The sequence below is a fragment of the Lutra lutra genome, chromosome 6, assembly GCF_902655055.1.
Source record: "Lutra lutra chromosome 6, mLutLut1.2, whole genome shotgun sequence".
NCBI lineage: Eukaryota > Metazoa > Chordata > Mammalia > Carnivora > Mustelidae > Lutra > Lutra lutra.
This window is the reverse complement of record NC_062283.1, coordinates 68,590,925-68,607,001: the sequence shown is the minus strand read 5'-3', so window position 1 is coordinate 68,607,001 and position 16,077 is coordinate 68,590,925. Positions and strand designations below refer to the sequence as shown.

At 53.2% G+C, this 16,077-nt stretch overlaps 1 protein-coding gene across 2 annotated transcripts in view; it reads right to left on the bottom strand.

The window, feature by feature from the left end:
* CPNE5 (copine 5) overlaps nt 1-4,163 on the bottom strand; it is an 89,461-nt gene extending 85,298 nt beyond the window's left edge. For both annotated transcript variants that reach the window (XM_047735045.1, XM_047735047.1), the window contains exon 1: nt 3,494-4,163. In XM_047735045.1, coding sequence (XP_047591001.1) covers nt 3,494-3,588 — 95 coding nt within the window. In that variant the 5' untranslated portion in view covers nt 3,589-4,163. The remainder of the gene's footprint in view (nt 1-3,493) is intronic.
* Nucleotides 4,164-16,077: the final 11,914 nt, after the last annotated feature.

Genomic DNA, 16,077 nt, shown 5'->3' with positions numbered 1-16,077 from the left:
GCAATGTCTCAAGGACAGGGCTGGGATTTGAACCCAGGTAGACAGACCCCACAGCCCACGTTCCTAACCATTGAGCTAACCACCAGAAGCTTTACAATATTTGACCCTGAATCTACCAAAGTTGCTAACAACCACTGTTTGGGAGTGGACTATATAGATCTTCAGCCCAAGAAATACTCTACCCAAAGCAGGGACACAAATACGTCCCATCCCACAGTGTCACATGCTTTTAGCAGAGGTTTGGCTGTGCTGGGGCTCAGACGTGCCCCTCTACCAGGCAGCTGGGCTCAGTTAGGAGTGCTGTAGGCTAGGCATGGCGGGGGGTTGGGTCTTCTCCGAGGCAAGTGCAGAGATAGCCTCCTGGGGCTGCAGGGGTTGGCAGGGACCTTCCTAAGAAGCAGAGCACAGCAGGATGGTAACCGGCTCCCAGAAATGCTAGTTTCCAGTTACCTGAAATGTTGGGCCTCCTCAACCGCAGCTGCCCATTCTAGAGCCCCCTGGAGTTGTCACCCCACCAACCCCTCTGCCTGCCTTACTATTTTTTTTTAAGATTTTATTTATTTATTTGACAGACAGAGATCACAAGCAGGCAGAGAGGCAGGCAGAGAGAGAGGAAGGGAAGGGGGCTCCCTGCTGAGCAAAGAGCCTGATTCGGGGCTCAATCCCAGGACCCTGAGACCATGACCTGAGCCAAAGGCAGCAGCTTTAACCCACTGAACCACCCAGGCGCCCCTGCCTTACTATTTCCTGCCCAACCTGCATGTGGCACTTGGATGCCCAGGGCAGGGCACCCCTTAGCCTCCTCTCCTGGGACCCTGTCAGGATCATGGGATACAGTGAAGGAAGACTTATGACCATGGAGTGTAGAATATGCTGAAGAAAGCCATTCTGCGCAGTCCTCTCTCCTCCCCATGCTCCGCTTCGCCCCCTCCCCCTTTTCCTTCTCTCTCTCTCTCTCTTATTCTCTCTCTCTTCTAGAACCCAGGTAGTTGGGCCTTATTGAGGCAAAGAGATGGATTTACAAACTCAAGCCCACGCAAACTGTTTTCTTGTCTCCCCTCTATTCCAGGTGACTCCTGCCTCCACATTCTTCCTCCCAGAACCCACTTCCCACCCCTGTGGCTTTCAGGAGAACCCCCGAGGCAGGCCCTCCTCAGGCTGATGGGTCACATCTCTTGAGAGGGAAGAGATCCCAGGCTTGATCCCAAACCACTTTCCCCAGGCACTCGCAGGCATCCATAGGTACTTCTTGAGCAAAAGGTTGAGTCCTTTGGACACCTCCACTTTCAGAGAGCAAACAGGAGGGACCAAGCACTACTGCCTTACAGGAATCATCATAACCAGTTACTGAGCACCTACCACATGCCAAGCTAGTGCAAAGCAGTGTGCTGTGTGCTTCTTGACCCTCGATTCCTGGAAGTTGATTCCTCCAAAAGTATTTGTTGAGAATACATGCCAACCACTCTTCTAAGCACGGGAGCTCCCTCAGCAAGTAAGATTTCTCGAATGCAGGTTCATTGTATGCCCTTGTCAAATGGGGGTGATGGAGACTAAAAGTTTGTTGCAAAGGGTGAAGCAGCATCAATTTCATGGTGTCGGACCCCGAAGCCACTGTGCCATGCACTCTCCGCCTTGTCTCCTCTCCACTACAATGGAGGGTTTGTGGGTCAGAGCCAGGGTAGGGATCCCTGCCTCAAATGCTTATTTTGTACAGTTGTTTTGGGGAAGGAGGGATGAAGTCTATACCACCTTCAGAGGCTGAGCACTCGGTCTGTGAGTAACACCCCTGACCCCCGGCTGAGGACTCAGGACCCAGAGAACACAGAAGACTATGTGATTCAGTCTGGGTGTCTCATGGGTGAGAAAGATGGCTGGAAGTGTGGGGCATGAGGCTAGGGTTTTCAGGATGGGGGGGACACAAACTGGTGGAGATGAAGGGGGGGTGAAATCAGGATGGGGAATCAGCTGCTCAGAGCTCTGTGGTGACAAGGATCCAGAGGACAGCTCTGACAGGAGCCTGACAAGCTAGGAGGGAGCATCGGATGTGTGCTTCACAGGGGAGGGAAGGCAGGCCCTGGCAACTGTTGATGGCTGAGGAGGTGAGATGAGAGCTAAGGGGCCATCAGGAATCTCCCAGCAGCACAATGGCAAGATGCAAATGGTGTCGGGTGATAATTCTGATAGGGATGTGCAGGACCACGGCGGAGACATGTGGGAGCTATCACAGAAGACCCAGGAAGGGCCCAGCATGAGTGGGAGTGGGGGGGCTGTGGTCCACCTCACCAGCCCTCACTCCCACTCACCCTCAAATCCCCTCAGTCCCTCCCTTTCTCAGACATCAGCCCAGTACCTCTGGCTCGGTTTACGCCCCCCCCCCAACACACACACACACACACACACACACACACACATATCAGTGCCACAACTTTGGAAAAGAGGGTTGCTGTGAGGGTGAGTGGAGGGTCTGACCAGAGAGGGACCTGGGCAAAAATGAGGTGGGCGATTTGGAACAAGCATACAGCCAGGACTAGGGAAATGCTGTTGGTCACCTGAGGAGGGAGGAATGGCATCTCCAGGGGAATGTCAAGGGGGCTATGCCTGGGCCACAGTACCCCTCACAGCCCCAGCCAGGTAGTGACCATAGGCCAGCCCAAGGCCATGACTGAACTAGAGAAAAACCCCCCTTCTCCACTAGTACCCACTTACTGCTTGGGGCAACCTTCCCCTAAGATAGGAGAAACAGGGGGAGATAGCCCCAAAGTCTGTAACATAACTGAGGATTTGGGGGTGGTAGCCCACAAAAACACACCTCCCCTCCCCTACTGGACTCTCAAATTCCACACTCAGTGCTGTAATCCTTTCACTTAAGATTTTGTACCTAAGTTATTGTTGTTGTTGTTTTTTAACGATGCCCCTTGAAGTTATTATCAGTTATCCACAGCTCAGTATGAATGAATCAATCTGATCCCTTTCCATGAGTCAGTTTTGTTGTTGGAGGTGAAGAAAAGCTTTAAATCTTGGGGTCTAGGACACTGGGTGGGCGGGGAGGAGAGGAGGGTGGTGGGGCAAAGGAGCAGGGAGAAGAGAGGAGAGAAGGGCACAAAAGGCAGAGGCTGGTTATGCCTGGGAAGGATGGGGCAAATCACTCACTTCTCCATTTGGGGAGGAGTTGATCAGAAATAGCCTGGGATAGCCTTTCACTACCACCTTCTCCTTCCTCTGGCGTCTGGACCCTTGTTCCTGTGTCTGTATTTCTCCTCTCCGCAGCCGCCTGGAGTCCAAACTTTCTGCGATACGACCCCAAGCCTGCCTTCCCATTCCGCCGTCACCACCCATGGCTGGGCAGGGGCTCCCGCTGGACAGGCAAGGGGGGTTCCTGGAGGCAAGGACACTCTGAAAGGGGGCGCGCGAGGGTAGAGGGTCGGCGCGGCGAGGGCCGCGGGGCTCTGGGTCCAGGGGCGGGGCAGGGGGACCTGGCCAGCGGGCGGCTCACCTGCAGGACACGGTGATCTCCACCTTGGTGGCCGGGATGCTGCCCGCCAAGGAGTCGAACTCGCTCAGCGACGCCATGTCCTCGGGCTGCTCCATCGCCCACCGCGCCCCCCACCCCCAATTAGTCAATCCCTGCGCGATTCACGCCTCCTCCAAAGCGACTGAAACCCTGGGCTCTCCCCCAACTCCGGAGCCGGTGCTGGGCGGCAAAGGGAGGAGAGAGGAGCGCGAAGAGGGGGCGTGGGAAGTGAGAGAGGGAAGGGGGGGCGGAGGGAGCGGGGGCCGCGGATAGAGGAGGGGGTGCGGGTGACGCGACGAGGAGGCTGGGGGGCCGGCAGAGAGGGGCCAGGTGCCCAGGGAGCTGGGGCACAGCGGAGAGAGGCGGAGGGGCGCGGGGAGAGGACACCGGGAGGGACGCGCGCGGAGTCGTGGGGAAGGGTATGGGGAGAGGGGCGTGCAGCTTCGGGTGGGGACCGAAGGCGTGAAGGAGAGGGAAGAGGGAAGAGGGGCGTGGGGGGCCGGATCCGGCGCGGGCGGCGGGGGTGGCCGGACGCCGGCAGCGCGGAGCCCGGAGCGCCGAGGCTGCGCCGCCTCTCCCTGGAGCTCGGCGCGGGCGGCAGCGGGGCCGGGGACCCGGTGCGAGGGCCACCTCCTCGGCTTGGGCTCGGTCTCGGGCTTCGGGGCGCCCAGGCTGCGGGAAAATCAAATCTGCCCGAAACCGCCGCCTCCCGCTAGCTGGGGCGGGCTGCGTGCCGGGTCCGCGAGCGCCGGAGGGGGCGCCCGCAGGGGCCGGGGCGGGGCCGCGGGCGGGGTCTGCGCACGGGTGTGAGTGTGTCTGTGTGAGCGTGAGTCTCTGTGTGTGCGTGTGTGTGCGCGTGTGTGCGCGCGTGGCAGGCGTGGGGATACGGTTCCAGATGCTGGGAGCCTGGGGGGTGGTGACACCCAGAGACGGTCCGGGCGGTGAGCGGCTCCCTCTGCGCCCACCCCCGGCACCTCAGGGGTTTCCGACTGGAAGAGGCGGGGGGGGGGGGGGGGGGGTTGAGAACCAAGGGGTGTCTGTCTGAGAAGGGTCAGTGCGGGGCTAGGTGGGAGCGATGTGCGCAAAAGATACATCACCCCCCAAGAGGTTTGGGGGTGCTCTTTGCTGAGGGTGCGCCCCACCGGGGGTGGGGGTGGCAGGTGTCAGCCTATAAACAGAATCACATCTCTTCTGGAGGGGTATGGGGACCACCCCAATGGCTCGAGGGGCCTCCTCGGTTTCCCGGGGAGGGCCGTTAGGCCTAGGCAGGGTCTGTGCACGGGCGCTCCTCCATACTCCTCTGGCTCCCGCGGAGCCTGGCCACCCGGAGCCAGCCACATAAGCCACACGTCAGCTCCCTCCCCATCCCCGGCCAGTCGTGACCACACAGCTGAGCCAGCCCCTGGGGTCTAGAAGCTTCCTCCACCAGAGTGAGAGGGTGGCCGGATTAACCTGGGCTTCTATCCAACCAGCACCGAGTAGGCGCCTGCTGTGTGCCGGGCTCTGATCCCTCCCCTGGGAGCAAGGGGACAGTAGAGGCACCTCTCAGGTACCCCCAACTCCCAACCAAGTCCTTCATGGCCTCAAGGCGGGACAGGCCCCACCCTGCCTCAGCAAGGCCCTTCCAGACCCGGGGGGTCGCGGCGCTGTGGCGTCTCCCCGGGGGCTGCACGCATAAACTCGTCTCCAGAAAATCCCCCGCAGCCCCTCCTCAGTCCCCCTGCAAGCTTTGCTGAGATGGAGCCCCTTTTACCAACACCCCCCCCCCCCACCGCCCTGCAGCCCGAGAGCCTGAGGCTGGACCCGGAAAAGCCACGCCCTCTGGTCCATGCCTTCAGCCGCTGGCTGAAGTCAATTCTTAGAACATGAGAAACAGCCAGAGTCAAAGATGAATATAAAAGCATATTCCTTGGCCTAGGTTAAGTGTTTCCCGTTTACCCACGGCTTGGGTTGAACTGGACTCCTTCTGCCACCCTGGACGGACACTAAGGGGGCAGGGGCAGCCCTGGGTCCAAAGGCCCCACTCTCGGTTTGAGCCTGTGGCCCTATCTCCCCAGAGATTAATTCCGGCCTCCTTTCCTGAGAGATGCAATTCTGGGCTTGGAATTTCTATGCCCTCCACCCTCCCACCACCCACACCCTCTCCTAGACGATTTTCCAGACATACTTGTGGAATATGTTATCTGTTCATTCCAGCCGTACTTACTGAAGACCTACTGTGTGCCTGGCCCACTGCCAGGGCCACTTGGGAAACTTCTTGATAACCACCATTCAATTTTCAAAGAGCCTACCCTTCCTAGATTCCATGCTTAATTTTGTTTTTTTAAGATATTATTCCCATACCATACAATTCACCATTTTAAAGTATACAGTTCAGTGGTTTTAGTATATCTCACAATGACCATATATGACTTTAAATTCTCAAAAAATAATTACAGGTGTGAGGCATTACTATCTGCATTTAATAAATAAGAAAGCTAGTGGCCAGGGAGGCTAAGGAACTTGCCCATGAACCTCCAGCTGGGAACTGGTAGAGTGAGAATTTGAACCCTGGTCATTGGAACCCAAGTTTGACTGCCTCTTGGGATGGGGCCAGCTGATGGTCTTAAAAACCGTCTACGAAATCAGGGACCTACTCCCAACCATAGGGAGCCACTAAAGGTTGTCCATTAGGTGAGTAGTGAGACTGAAATTCTATCATGTTACCTTGCAATGTGACAGCACCAGGGAGAGCAGCCCCAGGGGCTCTTTCTCAAAGGATTCTCTACTTGTCTGTTTCTCTCCATTCCCTCTCAGTCATTGTATTTCCACTGCTGGGTTTTGGCAAAACATTGTTTTGGGTACCTGTTCTGTGCCAGGGGGTGTCCTAGGCTCCAAGAATATAGAGGCAAGAAAGACTTTGTCCCTAAAGAGTCTGCAGGCTAGTAGGGGTCCCAGGACTTGCAGACATTTAAGCCACAATACATCATGAGGGGTGTTGTTGAAGGAGTTATAAAGGCCCTGGGAATGGAAAAGAGTGGCCAACAGTTCTGCCTCAGGAGTGGGAACAAGGGACAGTCAGGGGAAACTGCAAAAAGAGGTGGTCTGGGGATTCCCCAGGGGGCTCAGTCAGTTAAGCATCTGACTCTTTTTTTGTTTTTTAAAGATTTTATTTATTTATTTGACAGAGACCCAGAGAGAGACCCAGAGAGAGAGGGAACACAAGCAGGGGGAGTAAAAGAGGGAGAAGCAGGCTTCTGGCCGAGCAGGGAGCGTGATGCGGGGCTCGATCCTAGGACCCTGAGATCATGATCTGAGCCAAAGGCAGATGCTTAATAACTGAGCCAGCCAGGCACCCCAGCCTCTGACTCTTGATTTCAGCTTGGGTCATGATCTCAGGGTCATGAGACTGAGCCCTGCGTCAGACTCCGTCCTGGCCAGGGAGCCTGCTTAAGATTCTTTCCCTCTCCCTCTGCACCCCTTCCCTCTGTGAGCAAGCGCTCTCTCTCTAATAAAGGTGATCTTGAGTAGGTCATTGAAGGTGATGTATGTTTGGTTCCCCCAGAAGCAAACCCTGAGAGAAAGACTGAAGTGTGAGTGGTGTATTTGGGAAAAGAAGGAAACACCTGGGGGGAGAGTACAGAGGTGAGACTACAGGTAAGCAGGCAATACGGGTGGTTTACCAAGCCGGTGATCCCTGGGCACCTAGGGCTCATCCCTACTGAGGAGCTCTGGCAGACTAGGTAGAACATGCCTCAAACTTAGTCCGCCAGAGGGTGACAGATCAGGGGTGTTTATGCCCCAATTTTTTGGTCAGTCGTTGGCTCAGTGGCTGACGATTGCTATTTTGTGGCAGTGTGGCTGGAGGACAGGGTGAAGGGGGAGGTGGTAGAACGCAAGGCCAGGGGTGAGGGGCCACGATGCAAGGCCTCCTCCAGGCGCAGGAGCTTTTCTGAAGGGGACACCGAAGGACGGCTGGTGTCTGGAAGACCTCCCCACCCAGCTATAGGGCCAACAGAGTGAACCCCAGAACGCAAAGCTTGCTGATCAGGCCCAAGGCCAAATGCTCACACTCCTTGCTCAGATGAATCGCTGATGGTTCAAAAGCAGCCAGAGGCATGCCATCGGAAGGGTCATTTCTTCTTTGAGGCATCAGCTAATGCCAAGTTGCTGAGGTCACCTGTCATGCTCAGGCAAGCTGGCCGCCAGGCCAGCAAGTGCTGCAGACGTGTTGTCTGGGCCCGGCAGCCAGATTAGAACTGACCATGGCCCTGCTCCGCCCACCCCCCCCACCCCCACCCTGGCCACATAACCACTGCTCGTCCCTCTGATTAAGAACTATGAGCACGGAATGGGCCATGCCCAGAAGATCTGGAATAATCAGCATCAGCGCTTTGCCTTTGCCATCCAAGACTGCAAACATGCTCTCGTCTGACCTAATCCGCGGTGTTAATGACGGCAGAGCAATTTTGAGAGGCAACTCGCAGCATTGATAAGAAGAGGAAAAGCACCACGGGGTTTAGGAGGCAGAAAGCCTCAGAGAGGAGCCAGCTGCTGCCCACCCTTCTCAAGACACTTCGTGTGAATGCTGCCCTCAGATCTGCCTTGGGTCAGACTCGTGATGATAGGAGGAAAGGGACACAGAAGAGCAGAAGAAGGGCTCTGCGTGGGACAGGGCAGTGAGGGCTGTCCATCCTGCAACTTAGAGCAAACTAGAAAGATGTGTTCTTTACTCTGGGTAAATGAAACCCTGAGCTAAACAGGGCACATGGCTCATTGAGCAGAGTGTGGGCGGGCTTTGAGCCTCCACTTACTCCCTTGGCTGTGTGTCCTTGTGCAGTGAATACCCCCCACTACTGTACATGGCAGCCCTGGGGAGAAGAGGAAAGATAGAGGACATGACAGAAACCTGAAACCACCATGGCAGTAGGGAGGTGGGAGAGATGGTAGTGTCTGATTCCATCCATTAATAGAAATGCTAGAAGGGGCTTGGTTGGAGACCATCGAGTTAAACCCCTTCTTTAACTAAGAAGCCTAGAGAGGGAGAATGATGGACTCAAGGTCACCTGAACTCTTCCCCTGACAAGAAATGCCACCAAAAACAGCAAGGTCAGGAACCCACAAACAGCGAGGACCTGCCTGAGAAGTTGTGGGGAGAAGCCATGCTCTGTTGGGGGCAGAGGAAGAAGCCACAGCTCTCTACACCTCCAGGTCCCATTCTTCCCTGAGGGTGGCAGTCTTCCAGCCAGGCGCCTACCATCCCAACCAGAACCCCACACTGTCTCTCCCTTCCGCTTCTCTCCAGATCATAGCACCAGCTAGCTGGGTCCAGCTGTCATCAGGGCAGAGAGAAGCCCCAGGGCACTTCTGCTGTCCACCCAGCAACCTTTCTTGCCTTCGGATCTGCCCCTCTACCTCTCCCTGTCCTGGCATCTGTGGTGGCCCAGTGAGCACTCGCTTCCTCTCTCCCTTCTCCTGCTCTCTTTTTCCTTCCAGCCACTCAGGCTTTTCCAAGTCAGGGGAGCCTACCACCCCACACAGCCTAGCTACTGGAATGTTCCCAGCAGCATGGGATCCACTTGAGACCAAAGTCAGGTTATGGCTCGGCTCTGCTAGAGATCCTTCCCTGGTTCCCATCTCACTCTTTGGTAAGAGGACTTACTGCCTATGGGCTCAGTCCCCTCCCCTCCCTGTGACTTCTTTGACTTCCTCTCATTGTTCTCTTCTCCTCACCGACCCCATCTCAGCCACACCGACCTTCTTCTCATTGGCCCTGCATCTCCTATCTCAGGGCCTTTGAACCTGCTGTTCCCTCAGTCCAGTCCCTTGGGTCCCTGCTCAAATGCCCCCTCTGTATGGAACCTTTCCTGACCACACCACCCAACACAGCGCCTCATTACTCTCCTCCCCCGACCCACTTTACTGTCCCTTATACCATTTTCCTTGTCTGTGTCCCACTAGGATGTAAATTTTATGCAGGCAAGGACCTTGCCTTGTTCAGTGTTGCATTCCCACCCCTAAGACAGTGCCTGTGACAGTGTCGCAGGTGCTCAGCTTGTCAAATGACTCAATGAAAAAAATCCACCCCTTCCCTCTGAAACATCGGCTCATTCAGGAGGACCCTCGGCCTCCACCTACCAGTCCCAAACAGGGGGGCAGTCTTCCCCGCCACACACATCTCATCTAGCCTTCTTCTGTCCAGCAGACACATATTAAGCATCTAAAATGACTTTGGTCATTGAACTGTATGACGACTGTCAGACCAAGAATCTCTGGGCCCCTTGGCCGGTACTACAGAGATGGGAAGGGATTTTTATTTATTTGTTTTTTACGGAGAACCTGCCATAGAATAGGCGTAGCCGGGAAAATTAAACATGTCACGCTTTTTTAATCCTAACTCCGAGATGCCGTTGTCTCTCTTGGCAATTACTCCTCTGTGCAAAGCAGCTGGTGCAAACTAGCCACACTAGTTCATCACCAGCGATAGAGCAATGAGAGACAGCCCGTCTCCTCAGAGGGTGTGCGGTGGAATTGGAGCACGCGCTTGGGATTAATGTTCTAGAAACCTGCAGAATAATGGGCATTATCTGCTCCATTTTACAGATAAGGAAACTGAGGCCTGAAGTAGTTCAGTACCTTAACTTGCCCAAGTTCACACAGGCAAGTGATAACAGGATGCAGCCCCAGGACTGTGTGGGTCCAAAGCCCTGTCTTTAACCAACGCCATGCGGCATCCTTCCAGGCCTCGTTCAGGGCTTGACCAGGAGCTTCAGCCACTGCCATCATGGCCCAGGCCCCTAGCCCCTCACCAGTCTACACTTGATCTGTGTTTGGGGCCTTGACCCACTTCTCACTTTGTCCAGCATAGACATCATAGTCTGTCACCCTCCCCAAATAGTTAAATCCAGTATTTAGCTCAGTATTGTTAGTGATGATATTAGAAAGCTCCGTGCTGCTGCCTTTGAAGATAACTCGACTTAGACTTTATAGGTCTGGAAACTGAGTCCTCGAGAGAAGAGATTGGCCCAAGGTTGTCCTACCAAAAGGCAGTAACTAGAAAGAAAAACTAACAGGAGCTCTGATTAGAATCAGTCTCGGGGGGCGCCTGGGAGGCTCAGTGGGTTAGAGCCTCTGCCTTTGGCTCAGGTCATGGTCCCAGGGTCCTGGGATTGAGCCCCACATCGGGCTCTCTGCTCAGCGGGGAGCCTGCTTCCCTTTCTCTCTCTCCCCCCGTGCCTGCCTCTCTGCCCACTTGCAATCTCTGTCAAATAAATAAATAAAATCTTAAAAAAAAAAAAAAGAATCAGTCTTGAGAATCTTCTCTCACCTTGGCTCCTTCAGGAAGAGATGGGCACCCTTGACTTTCTGTTGATCGGTAAACACAGATGTGCCATCTCTGGGCCTTCCAGAATAAAAGCCAAGGGGATTCCTCCCCATACCCACCATCGGGCTTTTATGCCAAACCAGAACCAGCCGCACTAGGCTACCCTTAGCCTTTCCTCCTGCCACTTCCTCTCTGCCATGCCCAAATCCTCCCCATCTTTCAGGTCCTAACACTTTTGAGAAGTTAAAGTGGATTCTCCCAACCTGACAGAGTTTCTCCTTCCACGGAACTTCCAAAACTCTTTTCTTAGGTGGATTTTTTTTTCTCCTCTCCCCACTAGCAAGGGGTGTGCCTTGCAAGCCTTGGGTCTTGGTCCTCCACAGCCTGGCTTTTCCGGGGCCTCAGCCTCCCTCTTTGTTTTCACTGGACTTAATTGTATTTGAATACATTACTGCCAGTCAGCCAGTCTGCTCCCCAGCCTCCTGGACCCTCTCTCCACTTGATCTAAGCCCATTTCCTCTTGTTTGAGCATCTTGGGAAATGGAGGGTGAGTCCTCACATTTCTTCATGAACTTAAAAGCAAACTGTGTCCCTCCCTGAAGTCCCAACCTCTAACCAACACACCTGTCACGTTCCAGAGTGGCATGTTCATGCCCGGATGAGGGACAGAACAGCCTCATTTGTACCTGGGTGGCCTTGATGGATTCTATTCCCAGAAACCTCACTCCCCCACCATTGTCCCCTGTCCCGGTTGCTGTGAGGGCCTGCCTCGGCCACGGCACTCTCTGCCCCTCCCTACCTCAAGCTGACGGGCTCAGGGCTGCGGGGTTGCCCCATCCCTCAGATTCTGTCACCACTCTTCCTTAGTGTCTCCCCTGGCTGCACCTGGAGTGGGGCGGCCTAAAGAGCCACTGAGAATCAAACACTTTTTTTTAAGGCCTAAATTAATTTTCATGCCAAGCTGCCTGTGTTTGCCTGCCTGGCCGCTGAAGAAAACTGAAACGTACACGAAATGCCACAAGACTGGCTTTGTGTGGCAGCTCACGTCCCTGCAGCCCTGCCCCTGGAGCTCGCCTGCTTGCATCTCCAGCTGTCTGCCGTGATTTGCCTGGGTTTTATTAACTCTGGGCCCTGCCCTGGAAGAGGAGCTCATCAGACACACTTCACATCTTGCTTCCCTCCAGCCCTGGCTAAGAAAAGTTGCCCTGATTATGGGAAGTATGTGTTCCCCAGTTCTCTGATAATTCTATCAGGAGCCAGGGTGAGGCTCAGGTGTCAGGCTCCCAGAGCTGCTGCTGATGGCCTCAGCCTCGGAGGCTGTGTGCATGCATGTCTGAGGGGCTGGAGGCAGACTGCCTGCTTCTCCATTCACGCTGTGACCTTGACCCCCTCCCATTACTTTTCTGCGTGGAAATAATACCCATACTACCATTCCCTCTAATAATTAGATGAGAATGTGCTGAGAGCGACCAGGGAAGAAAAATACCATCATCAAATCATTGAGGTTTTGAGACCAGAGTGGGGAGCTAGTCCTCAGTCTACAGACAGAGGCTGGGCAAAGGAAGCTGCCATGGGTGTGCAGTGACCTGGTTTGAAAACTAGTTTCCATGTTTTTTTTGAGGGGAAGGAAGAGGGGGCAAATGTAGAAACCGAATCTATGGGAGGTTAGGGTAGGGCAGAGGGAGAGAGCGGACCCCCAGCTTGAAGCTCAGCCCTGCAGAGGCCCAGCCCACTGAGTGAGGCCTTCACCCATGGAATGGATGCTTCTGTGAATGGGGCATTATGATGCCTTGTTCACAGGCCTTTGGAGAGCTTCAATGGAATAATATGTGGAAAGCATCTGGCACCTGGTATGTTCCCCAAACACAAGTTCCTTCCCGACTCTTGTTTTATCTTAAACAGCATCACAAGTGCTTTCAAAAAGGGAGGCACAAAGAGAACATTTTCTCTGAGCCGAATGTTGCCGACGAGACAATCGTGAACCTCGGATTCCCTTTCCTTCGGGGGTTTTTCCTCTACAGTGAATGTGAAATAGCCATTTTCCCTGTCAGTGTAATGAGGAAGTAGAAATATTGCTTCTCCCTCCTCCCCCGCTGCTTCTGCTCTACAAGAGCTTCCTCACAGGTACACGTGGGCCAGCAGCTTTTAATGGAGCTGCGGCTAGATCCTCATGGAGAGGAAAGTGATTTCTGGGAGATTTGCTGAGTTGTGAGGCTAATACAGTTATGATCCAATAAACACACTGGTTAGGGTCATTCTCTCCCTGCTTCCCTCCTGCTGTGCCTCCATAGGCCTGGTTCAGGCTGCTGGGAGGGAGCCCTGAGATGCTAAGCCTAGAGCTTCCCCCAGCCACCTCCGCCTGGGGACACCCTAGGATGCAACGGTCAGATTGGACAGGCCACCTGCAAGGCAAGAGATTCAGGTTCTAAGCCCTGCCCCACCACCAGATCATTCTTTTTGTGTATGTCATTGTCCTCCCCCATATGCTAAAAGTGGAAATAAGAGGGCTGCACTTGGGATCAGGAGTTCCCAAGCTCAAGTCCTAGCCCTGGCCTTTTACTAGCCATGCAACCCCGGACCAAATATTATATTCATTCATTCACTCTGGACCAGATATTGTATTCATTCATTCAGTCCGTACAAGGCTCTGTGCTACTTACTTTCGGTTTCTGGGTTACTCATCTGCAAATGGGCATACGAAGGCTGACCTTAGAGACTGAGGTGGGGATTAAGAGAAAAATACAAACAAGAAGCTTCCATGGAGCAAGGAACAAGGGCAACAAGAACTTTTCATGGTAAGCTTCCTTCTGTTGACTTTCTGATTCTGTAAAAATATTTTCTATTGCTGGGTGTCAAATCGGCGCTCCAAGATTAGTTGCTGAAGGAATGAATACAGTTGTAAAGCAGACTATTAAGCAGCTAAACGGAAAGTGCCTCTTTATACTGAGACATGCTACAGAACCAGGCTCCGCAGTCGCAAGGCCTCGGCCTATCCTGCCATCTAGACAGGAACGAGGGTTGGTCGGCATGTACCAAAGGACATACTTACTGCCAGGCTGACATCTCAGTTCGGGCCCCTTGCAGTCTGAATAGTTAGTTGCTGGTTTTCCCCATCCAGGGTTGGCAGGCCCCGGTTAGTAACGTCCTGAGACGCAATGGTAGGCCTGTCCTCCTGAAGCAGCTGCAAGGCTAAACTGTATTCACAGTGGCCCCTAGTGGCAGACTTCGAGAACAGCATGATAAGCGGAAATTTGGCAACTGAAGGAATCTTCTCAGAATGACCTAGATTTGGAAATTGAGGGCTAACGGGGCCTGGTTCTAATCTTCACTTGACAAATAAGGAAACCAAGTTCCAGAGGTAAAGTGCTCCACCAGAGGTCACACAAAAACTCACATGTGTCTGTCCACAAACTGCCTCAAACTGTGCATCTGTGGTTTGGGATGTAGTCAGGGATCATGAATCTTACCCATTTGGAAGAACAAGAGAGGATCCAATTTCTAAAACCAGACCAAGCCAACCTTAGAATGAGACCATAACAAGTTTTCTTCTCCTGCATTTTGTTTCTCTCTTATCGGTAAAAGAATGTGCCTGGAAAATCCCTATTCTGGTATTGACCTAGAGTAGTAACCTACTCTAGAGGAAATGAGGCTCTGAGGCCACGAAGCCAAAGAAGTAGACTCTGCCACTCAAACAGATGTGCTTTTCAATGTTTCCTCCTCCACATGTCGCAAGAATGTGGTGCCAGAAGGGGCCACAGGGATGGCTCAGATTGGCTTGAGGATCTGGGGGTAGGAATCATTTCCCTTATGTGGGGAAAGCTATTTTGACAAATTCTGGAGACACAAATCCAAAAATAAATCAAGCTGAGGACTTCCAGAGGGCTTAGTGGAAAGGCTTTGCTGCCATACCAGCTAAAGCCTGGCTTTAGAGATGGGGTAAGGCTATTTCAGCAAATGGATCTTAATCTTTTCCTGACAGAGAACAGTTTTAAATGATTCATTCAGCAATAACTTAAAGAATTGCATAAGGTGCTGAAGGGGCTCCCGGTGGGGAACAAGACAAGGGCTTTGCTCTCAGAGGCTAGCCCGGTGGGAGGGAGAAGCTATACAAGGTCAGTTTGCTGACAACGTTGGGATAAAGAGGCAGGAGAGGTGTATGGTGGCTTCAGGGGCCACGGTAGTACCACGGGCTGTTTTCTAAATGCTGGTGCTTGTTCTAGAGACCTGTTCTAGCTCATTTAAATCTTTACAATAACCCTGTGAGGTCAAGACCATAATCCTCATTTTATAGTTGAGGAAACTAAGGTACAGAGAACTTAGGAAATTTGTCCTTCACACTGCTGTCAAGTGGGATCTGAACCCCAGTCTGGTTCCAGAGCCCTTATCCTTCAATGTCATAATTGCTGATGACCTCTCCCCTGCACTTTCTGTGATGTCTGTGACCTACACCACCGTACCCACCCTGGTGTCCACACAGGATCTCAGTGCCATGCAGCACGGTCTCATGTCCCATGTACAAAGGTGGGAATAAATGGCAGAAGGGCAGGGGCACCTAGGTGGCTCAGTTGGTTAAATGTCTGGCTTCAGCTCAGGTCATGATCCCAGAGTCCAGGGATTGAGCCCCTTCCTTGTCAGGCTCCCTGCTCCGTGGGCAGTCTGCTGCTCCATCTCCCTCTGCCCCTCCCCTGGTCATCATGCTCTCTGTCTCTCTCTCACTCTAAAATAAATAAATAAGATCTTAAAAAAAATTAAAAGGCAGAAGGGCATTTTCTAAAAGCTTAATATCAGCCGCCAAAGTCAGAAGCAGTTAAAGCTCATCCTGTGCTTTGAATTTCTTCACTCTTCCAAGGCCACCACTGGTTGACAAGGCTGAAGGTCAGGTTATGGTGCTGACCGCTCCATGCTCTTAGGAAAATCTTCCCCACCCCCAATGTCTTGTTGGACAAACATCACCTCTGGGATCTCACTACTCAAAGTGTGGTGTCTGGATCAGGAGCCACCATCTCTTGGGGGCTGGAGAGAAACTCAGAATCTTTGGCCAGATGCTGAATCCCGATCTGCTTCCTTGCAACCTCCCCCCGCAATTCCTGCGTGAGGTCAAGTACACCAAGAGTAATGTACTCAGGTCCTTCTTTTCCTTTTCAAAGTAATAACAGTACATTTCCACCACCCCCAAGACCTGGGTGAAAATGGGCATTTTTAGGATTATGACTCTGGGAGATAAGTGGATGGGTATCTTTTTTTTTTTTTTTTAATTTATTCA